Raw genomic sequence first — 20989 nt, 5'->3', positions numbered from 1 at the left:
ATGAGTCCACTAGGGCCGCACATTGTTCAGAATGCTGGACCTTTGTGACCATATGTGTATCGTTAGAAGAGGACACAATAGACCATAGGTTGCAGTGCAAAAACCTCAATTTTCTATCTATTTAGGACTGTACATTTAGTCTGAACTATGGAATACCAAACTTCTTGGAAATTTCTCCAAATTCTTTCTTTTATTTTGATCTCAGGCTTAAAATCTTTTCCTTGACTATTTTCCACAAGTTATCTTTTGAATTTACGTCAGGAATGATAGGGAACATCAGGTTAAAAAACTGTTTTTTATAAAGAAACCAATTCCGTAGAGGGCCGACATATGTTTTGGGTCCGTTTCCTTTGGAAACATACGCTATAGACGCATTTTATATTCAGAAAAAGTGAGCTTAGCTTCAACGAGTTTGCAGACGTAAATAAAACTATCTGTGCTCTTATCGAATACAGAGGAAACATACCGTATCAGAAGACGTCTCCTCTTACCAGGATTGTGAAATATCTCATCCCCATATAAGGATGCTTCCTTATCCGTATTTAATAATGTTTGCAGTACCATATATTTGAGATTATATGCTGCAACTTTCGGACGACTTAGCCAAGGTTTATCGACACATCCAACCAAATTGTCATGGCTTCTTTCTGTCCAAATAATAATATGCAATTTTTTTATTTTTATTGGGTCATTCTATTCGACATGACAATGACAGAGAACTCAATGCGCGGGCTTCGATATCTCTGTCCCAATAACGGCACTTCACGTGTTTATTTTCGACCAGACGTCTCTATTGTAGCAGCTGACTTGAATGATTATGTATCTTCAAATGGAAAACTTGAAAAAAACATAATGGCGTTAAAAAAATATTTCCAATTGAGTAGTTCTTATTTTTTTGTCCGAAACTGTATATATTTATATTTCTACATAAATACATAGCCGCGAGTTCTTAATTACTCTGCGCCACTAAAAATGAAAAATACTTCCATTATTCCATATTAACATACAAATTTACATAAGTATATATTAGGGTGGGTAAAAAACTAATAATTTTCCCCTTGATAAATATTCTTAAAAGAATCAAATTCAATCAACCGTTAATATCTTCAAGTGGATCACCTGGAGGACACTCAGGGCTTACATTATCACCATCAACCTCCCGCCTACCCTTACCAGAATCGTGGCAATCGTCTAGAATGTAAAATGGCCCTTCTGTCGTTATTTTAGTTATTTTTTCACTCTTCTGCGACATCTGGCGGCCAGAGTATATAAGCTAGGTGAGTCAAACAAATTGAAGTGTCTAGAGGACATATAGGGCTTCCATTCTCATTATCAATCAGCCGTCTGAAACCACTAGGGGCTTGGCCATCGCCAAAACAGCACTTTGCAGTTTCTGATGTCACCCTATGGCGGTCATTAGCGCGTAAACAGGGTGCACTGGATGACAGAAACAATAGAAAGGTGGTCGCACATGAGCACGTTAGTTAGAGGCATCAACCACTGATATAGGCTCATTCCAGCTAAAGGGGTATGGGGGCGGGGGAATGAAACCAAGTGGATCACCTCGAGAACACCCAAGGCTTCCATTATCACCCTTTACCTCCCGCCTACCCCCACCAGGAGCGTGAATAGAAAACCATAAGACAGGAGACCTTCTCGATACAAATAAAAGCTCATTCTTGGAGAGACTTACTTAGAGGTGTCCAAGAACCCATTTTCAGAGTACCAAGCAACAAATATATATTCTTAATTTTGACCCACCTTAATATATATTTATATAGCTGTGTCTGTTTGTTAGTATGCATGGCATAATGACAATGCTGAATGACTTTTCGCGACCATTTCGAAACAATGCGGAAAGAGCTGACAAAACCGGAAAATGTAATGATGAAGAAAAATATGTCATCCGAAAAATATACAACAAATAATTTGATTCGGATACATATTACTTACCCACTAACACTTATGCATATCTACACCTATATACCGCCACAGACACGCATATACATACATATATTATAATGTACATATATGTATATAACGCTGAGTGACAGCGTTCATTAGAAGATCATAAATATTTTAAGTATCACCGCCCTTCGTTTATATTTATTAGCGCTTCTCACTCACTGGCACACGCATGCATGCCTATGTATGTGTGTGTATGTATATGCCGATATCCGGCGCAAATACAGCCAAAACAATCGTTTTTGGGCAATTAGGCGTACTAATAAATGCGCGCATACAATACATACGTATATATGATATTCATGTATATACATATGTAAGTATGTATGTATATTTGTAGCTTAGATGTTTTAGTATGCATATCCATTGCTGTCACGCTCAAATCGAGTGGCACTTAATAAATTTCCAATAAAGTCATTTGTTGTCGCCCTGCACGTATGAGGGTCTAATGCCTGTGCGTAGTTCTCTTGTTTTAGCAATTTACATAGATATGTACATATGTACATTCATAGATATGTACGAGTATTTGTAAACTGCTGCTGTCGCACCCCTAATAAAATCACAAAAGTCAACATCGAGCAATTAAAATGTGTAAAACAATTTGCAGTTTTATGAACGACAAACTCATTATTTACAACTGCTTACATATGTACATACAGTTGTTGTATGGATGTACATACATATGTGTCTTTGCACACCTTTCCATATCTAACGCAGTTTTTTCGCCTAAAAAATACAAACGAATCTTTAATTTAATATTTATTTAAATAAAAACAAAAACGTTCAAAGAGAATTGCAATTAAATTTTTTAGAATTTTTTAATTATTGCAGATTCCAAATTGTAATATAATCATATTTTACAAATTATAGCAAATCTTTTAGTAATTTATTTTTTTTTTTTCATTGACTTTATCCTATGTAGTAGACGGATGTCAATCGTCTTCCAGTATATGGGAAGTGGAAGACGTTTTACTAGTGAAATTTTCAGGTTTTTTGAGTTTTGTACGAGATTTTGTTATGCTAAAAGTATGTATTTTCTTCAATGATAAAAATGTTAAAAAAAAATTAAGACTACTGTTATACCACTGCAGTATATAATACTTCAAGTAGAGGTCTTTGCTATAGCGAAAGCTGCGGAGCTAGCCTCTAATGCACTAGTAGGCAACTCCAGAGAACGTAAACAGCCAAGCAGCCATGGAAGCAGTAACCTGGATTCACATATCGGACGTATCTTGAGAAGCAGAACAGCAGTGTAGACTGTTGCCAGGAATAAGCGACTTCACTTCTACCGAGAGCCAGGTTATAAAAGCATGGAGGATAATGAGATAGTGGAGAGGATTATTAAGAGTGGTGTACGAATGTCATCCGATAACGTGACCGACATTGGTAAACTCATGCTTTCATCATCATGCTGTCATCTTTAGGACAGTCAAGACAAGAGCATGACAGGGATGTCTGAAATTCGATGGAATTATCTATCGGGATGCAAAACAGCAAATGTCATTTGCAATGTGGTAGATCAAAACTACAAAAAGTTCCTCTACTAGCAATCGATAGAAGATTATACAGTGTCTTGGATTGATGATTGGAATACTCACTGGTCACAGACACAAATCGAGCAAAGCACGAGAGAAACAATGGAGTATTGCTGGTGCGCTTGTGCCATATCAGTAAGGCAAAGCGTCAAACATTTGAGCGCCGCACAGTATGAGACACTGGAAGAGGTATCGATAGGGAGGCCGCAGAAGCTATTGAAATTCGATTCAAGCACTCGCATCCTGAAATATGACTACTTCCCATGTACTTCGTATCGGCTCTTTACCGTAAAACTGGTATAATATCCTTCAAAGGTGTATTTTTTGTAACATAAAATGCTATAAAAATCCTTATATTGATTTTGATCGACCAGTTTGTATGACAGCTGTATGCTATAGGTGTCAGACATCAGCGCAAAATTTCACAGGAACATCTCAAAACCTGAGGCATCTCAAAAACTATACCAAAAAACGGACATGGCTAAATCGACTCAGTTCGTCACGCTGATTTTTTATTTATATATAGATATATAATATTATAATATAATATAGATACAAATATTTTATGTATAGGATCTCTGACATTTCCTTTTGGGTGCTACAAGCTTTGTGGCAAAATTCATATATTTTGTTCGAGGTATAAAAGAATTAAGCTTGCATACGCTTCTTTAAAATTAGAATCAATTATAAATAAGTGTTTGTTGAAATACATACATACATGTATTTTATACATATTTGCTCTCTCACATTACTTGCAATTTTCTCGAAAAACATTTTTAGATCAATATCATAAAACTTTCAACACCTTTAATTGAATCGTCTGTCCTTATCTCTGCATATAAATACATGTACTATATACATATGTATGTATAAGTGTATAAGTATAATATACTAGGTATATATGATCCGCTTACCTCACTAACCACATAAGCATTCAGCGAACAACATATAAGTATCTGTGCATAAATATAATGATTCCTAAGTGTGTATATGTGTGTTTGTTTGCGTTTCTGTAGCTCGTCCTTTAATTATGATGGCAATTGTGTTTCTGAAGTGTGACGAAATGTCAGAAAAACAGGCCTGTATGCAATATGTATAAGTAAGTGGTAATGCACACATACATATATAGAGCTAGAGTTCAGCTAGCTGCAGCTGCATGTATGTGTGACGAATCGGGTTCAAACCCGAAGCCTTAAGCGCATTTACTTATGTACATAGATCCAAATCGTCAGCGCACAAACGGGATTATATGTTCATTTAATTTAGAGTGCAGATGATCTGCAGATATGATGGTCTAAATATTTTGAAAATTGACAGTGGCAAAGCGATTTTGACTTAACGCATAGCATTCGTTCACCTGTGCAATTAAAGGATATTGTTTTTTGGGATTTTTATACCCTGAACAGGGTATATTAAGTTTGTCACGATGTTTGTAACACCCAGTAAGAAGCGTCGGAGACCCTATAAAGTATATATATATAAATGATCATAAATGATTAGTATGTTGAGCTGAGTCTGTCTGTCTGTCCGTCCGCCCGTCCGTCTGTATATATACGAAATAGTCCCTCAGTTTTTAAGATATCCTTTTGAAATTTTGCAAACGTCATTTCCTCTTCAAGAAGCTGCTCATTTTCGGAACGGCCGATATCGGACCACTATAACATATAGCTGCCATATAAACTGAACGATCGGAATCAAGTTCTTGTATGGAAAACTTTCACATTTGACAATGTATCTTCACCAAATTTGGTATAGATTATTTTCTAAGGAAACAATGTAATCTCCGAAAAAATTGTTCAGAACGGATTACTATGGCATATAGCTTCCACACAAACTGAACACATAGTTACAAAAAGAAATGCACCTGTGAAGGGTATATTAGCTTCGGTGCAGCCGACTAATTGAGGCAAAATTTATTTCATGAGTACTGAAGGTAAAATTACAGAACCATGTGTCCAAGGTAAGTTCATACTATATTTCGTAATTCAAATTTTCTTAAACAATATAAAAATAAAAATCACAAAAAAAGAATTAGATATATTAATTTTTTTTGTCCAACTATTAGTTTAATCGTTTTATTTAATATTTTTATTATAAAATAAGTAAGGAAGAGCTAAGTTCGGGTATAACCGAACATTTCATACTCTTGCATTTTAAAGAAAGTATGAAAGCCAGGGGAGTGCTTTCAGGTATGTACATAAGGCCTTTTAGCTGTATGGGGTCTAGATCGAGTTTTCCTCAAATTTTTTTTTCATTCTAAGCACAAATGTATACTGTTATTAAAAGCCTCGCTCTCTTAATTTTTATAAGATAGCTCACAAATTGGTCGATATATTGGGTAGTCGAAAATGTCTTTTCGTATTTCTAATCACACTTGAACTTATTTTTTTATATTTATACTAATAAAAGATATATAGCTAGATCACAAATATGGTATAAGATAAATAACGTGAATGGTAGCACTGGAGATATACGACTGCAACGTCATCAGGAAAAAATACGAAAATACTTTTTCGACTATCCAATATGCGGTATAAAGTCAACCGGGAGTTTGAAAATCTCTATATTAGGTATAAGGGGGCTAAGGGAAGTATTGGCCCGATTCAACGCATTTGCAGCACACAGACATACATACTACTATCACGGAAGTGTTCTCAAAGGCAAAGTTTTATGCTGATATATTGATTGATTCCTGATTCGTGTACTGGGAAGTGAAAGAATCAGATGGAATTTAAAATTGTGTTATATAGGAAAATGACGTGGCTATAGTCAGGTTTCGCCTATTTTCACACTGCAATATAATAATGTCATAGGAATATCACGTACCAAATTTGGTTGAAATCGGTCCGGCGGGACTCGAGATATGTTATTTCACCTAAAAGTGGGCGGTGTCATATCCATCGTCAAATTTAAACCCAGGTTCCATTAAAGCTCTGTCATATCTTTTTTCGAGTAAAATTTTATGTATCTAGCGCATTCAGTTATTTATGTATTTATCGCGCTTTAAGTAGTTTCTTAACAGTACCGTTATATAGGGAGTGTGCTGGGTTATCCACCGATTTCATCCACTTTTATGCTGTTGGTAGGGGTGGTTATGAGGATTATCCTGAGCGAATTTGATTTTTGTATGTAGCTTAAGTGGCTTAGGAGATATAATATTAAAATTAGAGGACAGGACTACGCCCACTTTTCTAAAAATGTTTGCCCACTAGTGTCTCTAACCAATGCGATCCTCTGGGCCAAATTAGAGTTTTATATCTTTTAGTGCTAAGTTATGGTACTTTATATGTTTTCGGTTAATGGCGTCTTGCGGGCATGGTCCGATTACGGCCATCTAAGTTGTCTTTACTTTTTTCCAAGGAACACGTATACCAAGTTTCATCAAGAGATCTCAATTTTTACTCAAGTTTCAGCTTGCACAGACGGACGGACAGACAGACAGTCAACTTTTCTCGTCATCCTGATCTCATTACTTTTAGGTGATACATATGTACAACCGTTAGATGAACAAAACTATTATACTCTGTAGCAACATGTTGCTAGAGTAAAGAGCAGCTTTGAATCGTTTATTTCTTTTTAATATGTACTACATGTATGTACATATATGTGTATCGTATATATTATTTTTCTTAAATCTGACAGCAAAGAAAAAGTACTTCATTAATATACTCGCCACTTTGCGAGTAACGTAACCCTATATTTTAAGAATCTGCAGAAAGATGGAATTTAATTAAAATTAACACTTGTTGTTTTCGAGAGTTGCAAGTAGAATATTATGTATTGGAGAGAACGAGTTTTTTTTTTTAAATTGCAACAATAAAATTCGTCTAAGTCTAACTATCTAATAATATTCCAAACAGCTTTAACGACAAAATATTGCTTCCGTTTTACGAGTGAACTGATAACCGTTACGGGTGCTATTAGTTATGCTGCCAACCCATTAGCAAGTTTACCAAGCATATTTGTCTGCTTATAATTGTAAATACATATACACAATTTCACATATGTAAGTACATATGTATGCATAGTGGAATTTAGTTTTTGCCACTGAATGCCATTTTTCGTACATTTGTTTGCAAATTTTAGCACAAAAACTTTAATAGGCGAAAGTTTAGTTGCACTACTATAAAAGTGCTCGTATTATTATTTTAATAACCCACAATAAATGGGAGCCATCTTCGTCGCAGACGAAAACAATTGTAACAATTTTCATGGCATTCACTTACAAAAGCATAATGTAGTATATGTATGTATGTAAGTGTACATACTAATACACATACAGTTATGGACGAAATAATAAGATCATATTTTTGAAGTATAAATTAAATGATTTTCTATTTACGGGAAGTATTGAGTGCTTTGGTGAAATTATTAATAGGCAGCACAATACTTAATATTACTTAGTTAGAAATACTCCAAACAAACGGTAAAATAAATATGTAAATACGTATAATCAATTAAAACCCTTGTAGAGCATGGACAAAAAATGATTGGGTCAGCGTGTGAAGTAAAATTTTATTATTTTCTTCTACAAAATCGACATTGTAAGTACACAAGTACCCGGAAATTATAAATAAGACTCAGAATATTTAATTATTCATCAATATTTATTTCTTTGCTTTCAAAGTAATGCCTACCAGATGTAATACACTTTAGCCTACAGCCTTAATACGGCTAAATATAACTCCTTATTGACTGTCTGTCCCTCCGGAACAAATTCATGATGCACCAAACTACGAATATCGAAAACAACAATAAACATTACTCTGATTTTTGAGTGGCTTTGGCGTTGTTTTTGGTTTCGGCTCATTTTTTTTCCTCCTCCAAGTTAGTATTTGTCTAATAAGTAGTTAGTTTCCATATATGTACATATGTATGTACATAGACCAGGGCACAAGCCTTTGAAAATGATAAAAAGCGAAATAAATTCATAGTTGGTTTACGAAATTTGGTGGAAACTTACATTGCTATGCCCCAAATTTATTGTAATTTTTTATTTAAAATATTTACATTTCCACATTTTATTCTCTAATATTGAATAAACCCTAATTTTCAATCGAAAATACCCATCTAGGATTCCCATCTAGAAACTTTGCAAAATTTGATTGGGTGACTCCATTGTTTTGTCCATAACCGCATATCTAAATATAGGTATATAGTACATATGTGGCATAACTCGGAAAGCATTTATTTCCATGCCTGCAGTAATAATCGCCGACTTCTTGGTTTTGAAAGTTCTTCAGCAAGCAAATGTGATTTACCGCATTCAATTTGAGTATGGCATTCGCTTACCGACAGCAAACTCAGTTATATACTAGTAAGTATGAGTGCAATAATAAAACAAGTACATAGGTACATACAAATATACATACATATGTATGTATGTACCTACGCACCTATCCAATCATATGCATATACACAACAAACAGCAATCAGCAAAGCAGCAAGCCACAATCAACATGCAACATTCAACCAAAACACACACACACATTCGCTCATCAAGCGCAACAGCAACAACAACAAAAGCAAAGAATGCTCTAGCGACACATACAAACAAATATAACTAGTATATACATAGGTAACACCGATAACAACAACAAGATCAATCAAAAAGCGCACAAAACTAAAAAAAGTCAAAAACTTCACTAACAACAACAACAACACTAAACAGCCGCAGCAATAATATTATTGGCGGCGACACCTTCAGTGTTAAACACTTTTGCAAATTACTGCAGTCAGCAAATACATCAAGGCGAAAATAGCCGACAAAGAATAACCGGCACAGACGCTGCCGCGAAAACGAAAGACAAACTAGCAGACATGCCAACGGGCAAATAGGCGGGCGGACGGACGGACGAGCGGTTGCTCGGACGGCTGTAAAAATCGCTGCCGCCACATAGGCAATTGAACGGATAAGCGGGTTAATAGAAAGTCGTCTGGCTGTAGGCACGATTACACATACACACGTACACAACTTACGTTTGCATAAGTGCATGTGTGTGTGTGTGGATTTGCAGTGACAATGTGCAACGCAAAGCTCATAAAGTTGCCAAATAGGAAGCGAGCGCATGTATGTACAAGGGGGTGCTGGGCACAATCGTGGAGACAAGTAGACATCATTATTGATGACAATTGAGTGTACGCTTAACAATAACTGTCAAACTGTCAAGAAGGTGAGGGAGGAAATTGAGTACACGGCAAAATAATGTTGGGTACTAATTCGGCGGGTTCTGCGTTAATATACAGATTTGTCTACATATGCCTGTTTGGTTGGTGTAAGCGTGTACATATGTATGTACATACGCGCATGCAAAAGAGGGTGTGTCTTAATATTATACGTTTAAAAAAATTTTTATCATCTGATATTTTTCAACAAATGCATATGCGGGTTAATATGTATATTAAAATAATGTACATACATATGTATATGATTATAATTGTCAGAAGCAATTTATATAAAAATAGGAATGAGTAGGGTATCAATACCTCTAAAGAATATACTTAAGTTGTACCTTAAAATAAAAATAAATAATTCAGAACTAACTTGATTTTTAGATAAACTTGTATACAGTAACACTCCGCTTACGGACAATCCTCATAGCCGGACATCTTCCATAACTGGACAAATTTCATGAACACAACGTTTTCATTATTATTTTCATACAGAAGCAATTCCTTCAACCGAACATACATACATATGTATGTATGTAAGTTCCAATGACCGCAATTGGACACTATTTTGGTAATATTTCGTTCAAATTATCTCTGATAAACTAATAAAATTTTATAAAATTTGTCAAGAAAATTGTGGCTCAACGGTAAATAATAGGATAATTGTCATTCTTTCACTTCTTGCTGACATTGGCTCGCATATACATACATACATATTAGTTCAATAGAAATATAATCCGGAGTTGCAGCTTCTGATTGTAATAATTCATTTTGAACACTCGTTTTTGCCGCGCCCCATTTATGGACAGCTGCCTTAGCTCAACGAAAACACTGCGACGATGGGTGTCCGGTTATGAGGAACTGTATTCGGAAATTATACAGGGTTTGTCCGGAAAAAAATAGCACTCAGTCGATTTAAAAAATGTATTGAACCAATCGTTACAATTCTTTAAAAACTTTCAAAACAGGCTCCTTCTGCGTCGATGTAGTGCTGCCAGCGCGATTTCCAAGCATTGAAGGCGTCACAGAAGGCACACTCCGGAATAGCTTTGAGAGCCGAGATGCGTGCAGGTTGGATCCCCTTTCATTGGCCTTTTCAGGCAAGGAAACAAAAAACAGTCCGGAGGCCACATCTGGGCGGCTGCAGAAGCGTTGGGATGCCAGGTAGCTGTTCGCAAGAAAGACGGTGTGAGCCGCGGCGTAGTTGTGGTGCAACTTCCAATCGGCTGCGATGTCTTGTGTTTGCTTGTTTAGGAGGAACAAATTCATGGTGGACGGTGCCTTTGATGTCAAAAATACAATGATCATCGTTTTCACTTTGGATTTGCTCATTCATCAGCGATCTCTTCCCGGCCTTCCAAAAAGGCCTGGTGCCGACTTCTTTCTAAAGCAACATCTGGGTAAGCCTACTTGATCATATCAAACATCTCTGCCGCAGATTTACCAATTTCACACAGAATTTAATCGCAACACTGCATTTTCGGCTTGTACCTCTCACAGAAACACGTAGCGCAAAAATGGTTGTCCTCACTCTCCAGGTGCTCGGAAACAACTGGCCACCGCTCGTTCGTTAGCTAGGAACGTCTTCTACCGAATCCAGTCGGTGCGCGTACGCTCTGAAATACAGTCGCGGCGGAAGAAAACCAGTACTATTACTTTCCCGACAAACCCTGTATAACTTTTTTAAACGGCTCCTAAAACTTTAAACGCGTTTTACTCAAAACGCTATTTGCAGAGTCGGTGCGGAAAAAGGGAAACGGCTGGACCGATCGACTTTTCTGGGGTTGATCGAAGAAATAAGATTTTTTATAGCAATTTCGATTTATTAAGATCACAGAACTTTCACAGAATCGACTTGGTTTTGGAAAGCCGCAATTTCACAAAAATGAAAAATGTGCTTAGTCTTTCGATCGCCACCTGTATTCATCTATAGCCATAATAAGATTTTTCGGCTTTCTCAAAAGAGCTAATTTTAAACAAAAAAATCTTCCATACAGCTTTTTTCGGAGGCTCTGTTATTGTAGTTGCTTTAGCGGCAGAAATCTGCGAGTCTCTCCTGGAGATATATAAAATATTCTTACAGTTCCAATAAATTATTTTAATTTTCTTAAGCTAAACAAAATATTCAACTAAAAACTTCAAGATCTTAAAAAGTTCTGAAACTATTAAAAAATTATTAAAATAACTTCGTATGTACATATTTAATAAAATAATTAAGAGAATCTAATATGTAAAGTTATCGTCAGGAAAATTAGTGGAAAAAACTATTTTTTACCAAATTCCTGTGTGAATATTTACTTATATATTTTCGTTCTATGAGGATTAAAATATTTATTTTAACCAACAAGATATTAGCGCTACCCTAAAGTACACTTATTTGAATATAAAAATCCATTTATATTACATTGTATAACACAAACTTATCGAGGAATCTTCTCATAATTTTATCGATACGTCACAAGGATGCACCCTATATGTATAATTTTATATCTGAATGCAATTGAATACTTACAGAGAAGGGTTAACTAACTCAGCAGCCTACAAACGAACAAACTTAAAGTGCACGTACATACATATGTACATATTTATGTACATATGCATGTATTTAGAAGATACATATAATAAATACAAACTGACATTAAAAGAAATTCGGCAATTCACAAGCAAAGCAATTATAATAATTAACGCATGCAACCAAGTGGAAAGTTTACAGCACAAAAACAAAAACTAAAACAACAAAAAACAAGAAATTTAAACGAGCAAAATGACAGAATGAACAAGCGAACGAGCCGTCACCATTGTCGCCACCAAAAGCCAAAGGAAATTAATACCGCAGCAACAAAGCGACAAACAATTGAAACAAAAGAGACGCTAAAGCAACAACTACACCTATATACATACATACACACATAAAGGCAGATGGCGAAGCAAGTAATCGCAGTGTATGCTATATATTTAGAACGCTTTCAGTGTATATACATACATACATACATATGTATATATATATGTATATACATACATACATATTTTATTGTTAAATAAATGAGAGCTCACATACACATAGAAGTCGCTACAATATCGCAACAATATGGGCATATCTGTATGCCGCTGTTATTGTTGCGCCAACAATCCGTTCACACACACATACGCATGCATGCCTGCATAACAGTCGGGCCAACAGCGTCAAATTGGAAAAATTAATGACGTTCTGTTGACAGCTACAAAAAAGCGTCTTATATCATATGCCAAGAATGCGCTCAAATGTACATACAAACATACAAACATGCATGCATAGGCACTTATGTACGACTATAAAGGCAAAGAGCGACGACAGAGCGCTATGATTGGTCAAGCGTAGTGTGGCAGCGAACACGCCCCGCTTTGTGCTCCGCAGGGTGTTTTCGAAACACACAAAAAATGCGGAGCGTTTGACTTTTACTCTCTTTACGTTTATTTTTGTTTCCACTGCAGTGTGCATAGACTCTCAATCCAATTAGAGACAGAGTTGTGACGTCACGAAAAATTTTATTAAGTTAAGAACCGAAGGCAAAAGAAAAAAGGAAAATGTGAAAGAGCTGCAAATTATCAAGTCTCTTGCCGAGAGTATGAGTTAGACTGGTTTGTGTTGTCTCAACATGAATAACAACACAACAACGGCAATAGCTGCACAAACCTAGCAGCTTGCTGTTTTTCCATTCTTATTTTGCTATTTCTGAGGCATTTTAAACTTTTTATTTGTAATTGACTGGGAGCGCACCGCGCTCTCTCTCTCTTTCTCTCGCACACCCTTCCATTCGGCTTGACAGCTCGTTTGACGAGTTACTGCCGCGCATCGCGCCTGCGAGCTTGTGCTGAGCGCCGCTGCAGGACAGCCTGCCCAAAAGGCCATTTTTCTGTTTCAGTCCGCGTCACGGTGCAAGTATATATCCACAACGCTGATGTGTTCGTTCGTTTTGGCGTTTGTCGTTTTGCCGACGCATTTCTGCAAATCGTTTTTACGCGCCGGATATATCGCGAATCAATCGCTGACACACTGAGGCGCTAAAGTCGTCAACGAAATGACAGTGTTGTTCACATTATTGAAACCAGTGCAAAAAAATATTGTTACACGCATACCTTTCCCACACGATTTGAGTGGTCGCTGAGTACTTTAACTGTTATACTAATTATTGCAGAAAAACAAGAAGCGATAATGAGAAAATACAAAGTCACGTGCTGTGTGTGATATTTTGCTTTGTTGAGCGAAACAAGTGATTGCAAAATTGAGTTCTCCTTCGTTTGGTGCTAATTACCGCTGAGCATGATGCGTTCTGGCAGTCCACTACCACGCCCCGCCAGTCCGGCGATTTCCGAGATTTCAGTGGGGTCGCCCAGCCCGCCCCTGGTAACAGCCATGCATAATCTTAGACAACATAACGGCTTAACAGCTTTTCGGCCAATTGATATAAAACGCGCGCGACTTACAGACTTACATAACCACCAGAGATCACTGCTGGATGTCAATGACGGAGTTGGATTAACTGCAAATCAGGCGCCAGCACCACCACAACGCCGCAAATCAAGTGCTGAGCGTGTGAAAAGCTTTTCGATCGCCGATATTTTAGGTAAAGGTGATGCATCAACTCGTTCTCCAACACTGCACAGCACGGCTTCGCCGCCACCCGTGGTAGCACCATTGACGCTTAGTAAGCCCTCTAAAGCTTTGGAACCCGAAATTTTGCCAATGATACCACGGCCACAAGCAGCGCCACCATCCTCATTGCTACCCGCTCAAGTGCTAGGCGAGCGTCTGGCGCCAACTGTACCGGCACCACTAGTCATGCCACCATCACAATTGCTACTCGATGCACACGCATTTCCCAAGTCATCGGCGCATGCTTGGCAAGCAATGCGTGCAGGCGCGGCAATCGCAATGCCTTTGCGCCCCTTTCTGCCGCCTGCGCTGTTGCACTACGAACAGCGTCTGGCGTGGGACTATCAGCGTCAGCTGCAGGAACACTTTCAAGCGCAGGCACAACTTTTACGCCAGATGAGTATGGATCCCTCGATAATACCTTCTGAGGATGGTTCGGAGCGTTCGCATTCCAGTTCTGCGGGTAGTGACTGTTGCTCGCCTACCTTGAGCGCAGCGCCAACTGCAGACGGTGTGTCGTCGAATGGTGGCGATGATAAAGGGGAGAGCAAAAGGCACAAGGAAAGTGCCGAGACTGCTGCTACTGGCGAAAAAACGCAGAAATCGGCTGGTGATACGCCACTCGATGCTCTGTTTCAACTATCAACCAAAAATTTTGATGACGGTACAGGTAAGTGTTTGACTAACCTAAAAATGGATGTAGTTTGGTTTAAGGTAGGAAAGTATACTTAGGAAGATAGTCTTATATGATGATTTGAAGAACTCATTATGTACTTTCTTTACTATTCAATTTCAATTAAAGAACTGGATGGGTTTGACCGCGTCTCATCGATACTTTCTGTAGCTTTATTTGAATTTTATATCAGCTTTCATAATAACGGAGTCGAGGTTGACAAACGTAGGTCTCAAAATTAATCAAGGATATCTCGTCGTAGGGATCTGTTACTAGGAATATGACAATTTGAACTTAACGAGATCATTTTCAGTCACTGTATCGTCTCTCTTCGATATTAAAGGAATATTGTTCACATGATTATATTCTCCATCAAGTCGGATCTCTTAGATTCCATGATCTTCTCAAGAATAGAGGTATTAGTCCTGAGTCTCTCCATTACATGGACTGACCTAGCTGAGTGTCATTAATGTTCCTTTAGAATAAATATATTTGAGCTCAGTCTCTACTGTACGGACTAAACTAGCGGTGGGTCAGTTACGTGTCTCTAGAAGCAAGGTATTAAACGGAGTCATCCCAGTATGTGGACCCGACAAGCTTAGTGTCGTTAATGTTCCTCTAGAATAAAGTTGTTAGACCCGTGTTCCCCTATAATACATTGAGTCATAGTAAAGATATTAGTGCAGAGTCTATCCAGTATGGACTGGACTAACTGTAGATCAATTATGTTTCTCTAGAATCAAGGTATTAAATGGAGTCATCCCAGCACGGGGACCCGACTAGCCGAGATGCGTGCTGCTTGGATACCCCTGAGTGTCATTAATCTCACTGATATTAGACCTGCGTCTCTCCATTACGTGGACTTGACCAGCTGAGTGTTATTAATGTTTTTCCAGAGTAAGGATATTAGAACTGAGTATTTCCAGGATGTGGACTGGACTAGCTGAGGATCATTTATGTTAATCTAGAATCAAGGTTTAGACCTCAGTCTCTCCAGTATAGACTGGACTAGCTGTGGGTCATTCATGATGTTCAACGTAGTTATTGTAGTTTTGGATACTGTGGAAACCGTCTGGGTTTCACCAAATGCTATTTGCTTTTGTTCGATTATCATCTTCACTCGACACAATTATTTCCTCAACTTATTAATCAATCGGTTAGCCAAAATATGAAACAATGAAAAAATTCACAGAACGTGCTTCACCACAACTGCGCAGTGGACTGACCGCAAAGTCGGTAGCACTAAATTCAATCCCAGTAGCCGAAAGTAGATTAAAACGCACAGAAAAGCGTTTCGTTACCGGATTTGAGGCGCCAGTCATTAGGTTTGTTGCCTAGCTGAATGAGACGCTTGCCAATATGAGTTGGCTGGCGGCCGCCGTGGAAGAAGCCTTGAGAAGAAGCGCAATTTCAAATTGATTTTCGTACATGCGTAACGCAAATGACGCCAGGAAGCTGACGACGACCGCTGATGACGACGCGCACTTAACTCAAACCAACGGCGTTGCCATTACAAATCACGTGATTAAACATTGTAATAATAATAATCTCTACAATTGAAGATGGCTTGTTGGCCGCTATCAGCTGGTAGAGGGGAGCGCGCTGCTGAGGTGTTGAAAATCAAGTGAAAGAATCCAGCAAAACCACCAACAACAAATGGAGGCACAAACGCCACAAAAAGTGGCATTTTGCTTTCCTTGCTCGCGGCGTAATTTGAATTGATCTGTTCTGCTGTGGCCCAGTCTACTTTAACGCCGATAGTGGCTTGGCGAGGCACTGCCGCCTGATTACGAAGCACCGATTTGTGCGTACGTGCCCCGCATGAATCCAATTTAACTGAATATTATCACATAGCGAAGCTGCGGCGACAGCAGCGCCGACTACGGAAAGCGCTGCGCAATACAGTAGCTGATTTCACTGAACGATCACACGATCACGGCAAGGTCTCCGGGGCTTAACGAGAAAACATCGACCGCGACGTGTTGGAAAAGCCATGCCGCATGGTCAACAGTTAGTTGCCGCAACAAAAACAACAACGCCGAGTCAATCAAGAAATCAAGCGCATATATAACGAAATTGGGTCCACATCATTTTTGACTCTGTGTGTGTGCATATGCAAGCATGTGTGTGTGTGTGTATATTTGGTGCGCTGATCTGTCCGTTTTCACTTTGCTCGTTACATCTGGCCGACGAGTGATGAGTGAAAATGATACGCATGCGCCAAAACGATCAAATTTGCAATCAAAATGCCGCTCGTCCGCCGCCAAATGGAATGCAAATCTGCAAACACACGCATACCTACCAAACGCGTAGTGAGGTCTACAGTGAAATGTGGCATGCCTGAAATAGACATTTGCCGACGAATTGGATTGATTTTGCTGTTATTAGCGCTTTTATTTCACCTTCATGTTTATTTTTATCCGCCGTTTATTGTTTTCCTTTTTGCGGTTGCCACTGATTTTGCTGTGTATGCTGCTTTCTGGTTGTTTTATTGGCGTTGCTGTTGTTGTTATGAGCAGCAGCGTCGCATTGATGTGCAGATCCATCGTAGAAATTGATTAATCCACCACAGGCGAGTGACCTCACTACTGTGTTTACGCTTTAAACAGAATCTCATCAAGACATAATGACAACAATTGATCATCGATCATGGTGCCGCGGCATCTTTTTTCCATATTACGAGTCCATCGCTTTTGGTTCGTGCTTGTTGTGTTTATTGTTTTGTTATTGAAACAGTTGCATTTCCTTTTTGTGGTTTTATATGAGTAATGGAGAGTAATGGATTAATGTGGGGCATTGTTATAGATTTGTATGTAGGCATAAAGCTGTTGATCGGTAAAAATAAACTCATATATAAATAAGGAGAGTGGAGAGTAGGAATATATTGGAGTGTGGAAAAAGCAATATATTGAAAAATATAACGGATGTCCCGGAGTGGATAAATCGTTTTCAAATGGATTTTAAACTTAAAAGTAATGATTTTTCATCAAGTTTTTAATAAATTCTAGAACAGTCAAATAGACCAAAAACATGAAGAAATGTTAACATTAGCTACGCCGAAGCTATAATACCCTTCACAGAAGCATTTCTCATAAAGAAGTTCTCTTAAAGGGTAAAAAATCGGTATCTTGATTTTGATAGGCCAGTTTCAATGATAGCTATAACTCAGGGGCGAACGCAGCAGGGGTTATGGGGTGTTAAACATAATCATAATACAGGAAAAATAAAAACTCATTTATTATGACTTTCAGTTTTCGTTCCATGAGCAAACTGTTGTGAAATAAATTTAAATTAAAAAAAATTATGCTATTTGCAAAAAAATACTTGAGTGTCTTAACTGTCTATGTTGAATGTCTATATTTTTAATAAAAACAACCAGAAAAAACTGGTCTGAATTAGATACACAACTTTACTTATTATTTGTTTTTCAAATGAAAATTTTTAAAACAACGGTTGTGCTTTTGATACTTTTTGATACTTTTTTTGCTTGGCAACATATACTTAATTTTTTTAGCTCGCGGCAACACTTGTCACTAATGATTAGAGCGTGAATGAGAATAGAACAAATGAATTATGTGCGTACGTACGTACTAAAGCCAATTTTTGCATTATCAAAACACATAAGCCTATGTTTGCAGCAAATAGACTGTGATTTGTATGCTGAAATTAGTGAAATGCGTAAGGATTCTGAACAATCGTTTAAACTAATTTTTGAATCAGTTAAAACAATAGCCGCAGAATTAGATTTAGAAATCAAAATTCCGCGTTTGGCGAAACGGCAAACTAATCGCGACAATTATGAAGGCGAACCGGAAGAATATTACCTCAGATCAACTTATATACCGTTTTAAGATAATTTTTTGGACCAAATCAATGAACGATTTTTAAAACATCGAGAGCTGCTTTCCAAAATTGAAAACATTTTGCCAAATAAATGCATAAATCTTGACGTTATTGAGATGCAGGAGACTGTTCGTGTTTTAGAAAAGCAATGGTCCGCTGATGTAGAAGATCGCGCTGAAATTAGAATGTGAAAAGGTTAAAAATCTTTTCTTCAGATTATATTTTCTAACTAAAATTTTGAATATATTTTCAGGAACTGGTTAAATCAAACAAAGAGATCCAAAACTTTTTTAGACGCGTTGAATTGATGCGATGCAAAAATTTTCAAAACAGTGCATCGTTTTTTAAAGATTGGAGCAACAATCCCTATATCTGTCGCTTCAAGTGAACGCTGAAATAAAAGAAGATTAGACTTCAATTTGTGAATAAAATAATGAAACCTTGTCTTTTTACCTAAACCCCCCCCCCCCCCAAATTTTTTTCCTGCGTTAGCCACTGCTATAACTTGATCCGTGTGTTAGAAGATTATAGCATTGCTATGGACATTAATCTATACTAAATTTCGGAAAGATACCTTGTCAAAGAAAAATATTTTCCACAAAAGGATTTGGTTTTGATCGATCAGTTTATATGACAGCTATGTATATCTAGAGGTGCGATATCGGCTTCGGCAAATGGACAACTTGTTGGCGAGAAAAAAACGTGTGCAAGGTTTCAAATCGATATCTCAACTGCTGAGTGACTAGTTCGATTATACTCGTATGTATACAGACACATAAGCACACTTTCCAGGGTCTCCAACGTTTCCGTCTGGGTGTTGGAAATTTCGTGGCACCGTTCAGGGTATAAAAATTAAATTTGTAGATCCACTTGCTCCCAATTTTTATTCTATATTTAGATTATATGTGTATTTAAAGTAGTTTTTGTTTTATTCTTGAGCTCAAAAGCAGTTCGGCCACGAAACTCATATCTAAAGGATTTTCATTCAATGCTCTCATTAATTTCATAACGTTCATAATTGATTAAATTGACTAGTTATAACACAAATTCGTATATTTGTATATACTGAACCCAATGGTCGACGAACAAAAGCCAAGTAAGTCGCTCATAATTCCCGTCCTGCTATATGGTGCAGAGGCTTGGACGTTGTCAACAACTGATGAGTCGACGTTGCGAGTTTGGCCACGGCGAATATCGCATTCGATGGAACGATGAGCTGTATGAGATATACCACGACACTGACATAGTTCAGCGAATTAAAAGACAGCGGCTACGCTGGCTAGGTCATGTTGTCCGAATGGACGAAAACACTCCAGCTCTGAAAGTATTCGACGCTGTACCAGCCGGGGGAAGCAGAGGAAGAGGAAGACCTCCACTCCGTTGGAAGGACCAAGTGGAGAAGGACCTGGCTACGCTTGGAATATCCAATTGGCGCCACGTAGCGAAAAGGAGAAACGACTGGCGCGCTGTTGTTAACTCGGCTATAATCGCGTAAGCGGTGTCTACGCCAATTAAGAAGAAGAAGAACCCAATGGTCGAGAAATTTTCATTCGGAATACTTAAGGAAAAATCGATAGTAGAATTGTACTGACCAGAAACCGGTGACATATTTTATTTTATCCTCTACGGGTACTCGAGTGAACATAAGTTGTAATAAGAGAACAAGAGATGCAGATATGTATATATATCTATAGACATCACTTATACCAGACTCGAATATCAGTAATATTGCTATGTCTCTAAATATAGTGTTGGAAAAAATAACAAAAGCAAGCTGGTTACATTCGTTGTCCTCAAATATTTCTTAAGGAACTAAAGTAATATTAATTTGTTTTTGTGTTCTAACATAGATAAGAGTAAACTTTATTACAAGGAGCAAAAAGATTTGAAACAAAACGCTTAAAATTAAATAACATCGGATTTTTTTAATCATCTTATTAACATAAATATTTAATTAACATTTAGTGGTGCAGACTTTATTTTATAAAACTACAGAATACGTACATATGTATGTATGTATACCTGTCTACGAGGCAGGGAAGTTGAGGGATTAATTGCACACCACACGGATTTTACTTTTCCCAAAGTCTTTCGTCATCTTTTGGTTTAAAGCCTTGAATTCTCTTTTTCAATTAGATTTAGGTCAGATGATTTGGCAGATTAGGTAGC

At 37.6% G+C, this 20989-nt stretch overlaps 1 protein-coding gene across 1 annotated transcript in view; it reads left to right on the top strand.

Annotated features, from left to right (window-relative positions):
• The first annotated feature begins 13574 nt into the window (after nt 1–13574).
• The window catches only part of LOC126767751 (segmentation polarity homeobox protein engrailed), a 72598-nt gene continuing 65183 nt past the window's right edge, over nt 13575–20989 (top strand). Inside the window, exon 1 of the mRNA XM_050485352.1 lies at nt 13575–14974. Within this exon, the coding sequence (XP_050341309.1) occupies nt 13972–14974 (1003 nt within the window). The 5' untranslated portion in view covers nt 13575–13971. The remainder of the gene's footprint in view (nt 14975–20989) is intronic.

Source organism: Bactrocera neohumeralis, chromosome 2 (genome assembly GCF_024586455.1).
Source record: "Bactrocera neohumeralis isolate Rockhampton chromosome 2, APGP_CSIRO_Bneo_wtdbg2-racon-allhic-juicebox.fasta_v2, whole genome shotgun sequence".
Taxonomy (NCBI): Eukaryota; Metazoa; Arthropoda; class Insecta; order Diptera; family Tephritidae; genus Bactrocera; species Bactrocera neohumeralis.
The sequence above is the reverse complement of the archived record's forward strand: the minus strand, read 5'-3'. Positions and strand labels throughout refer to the sequence as shown.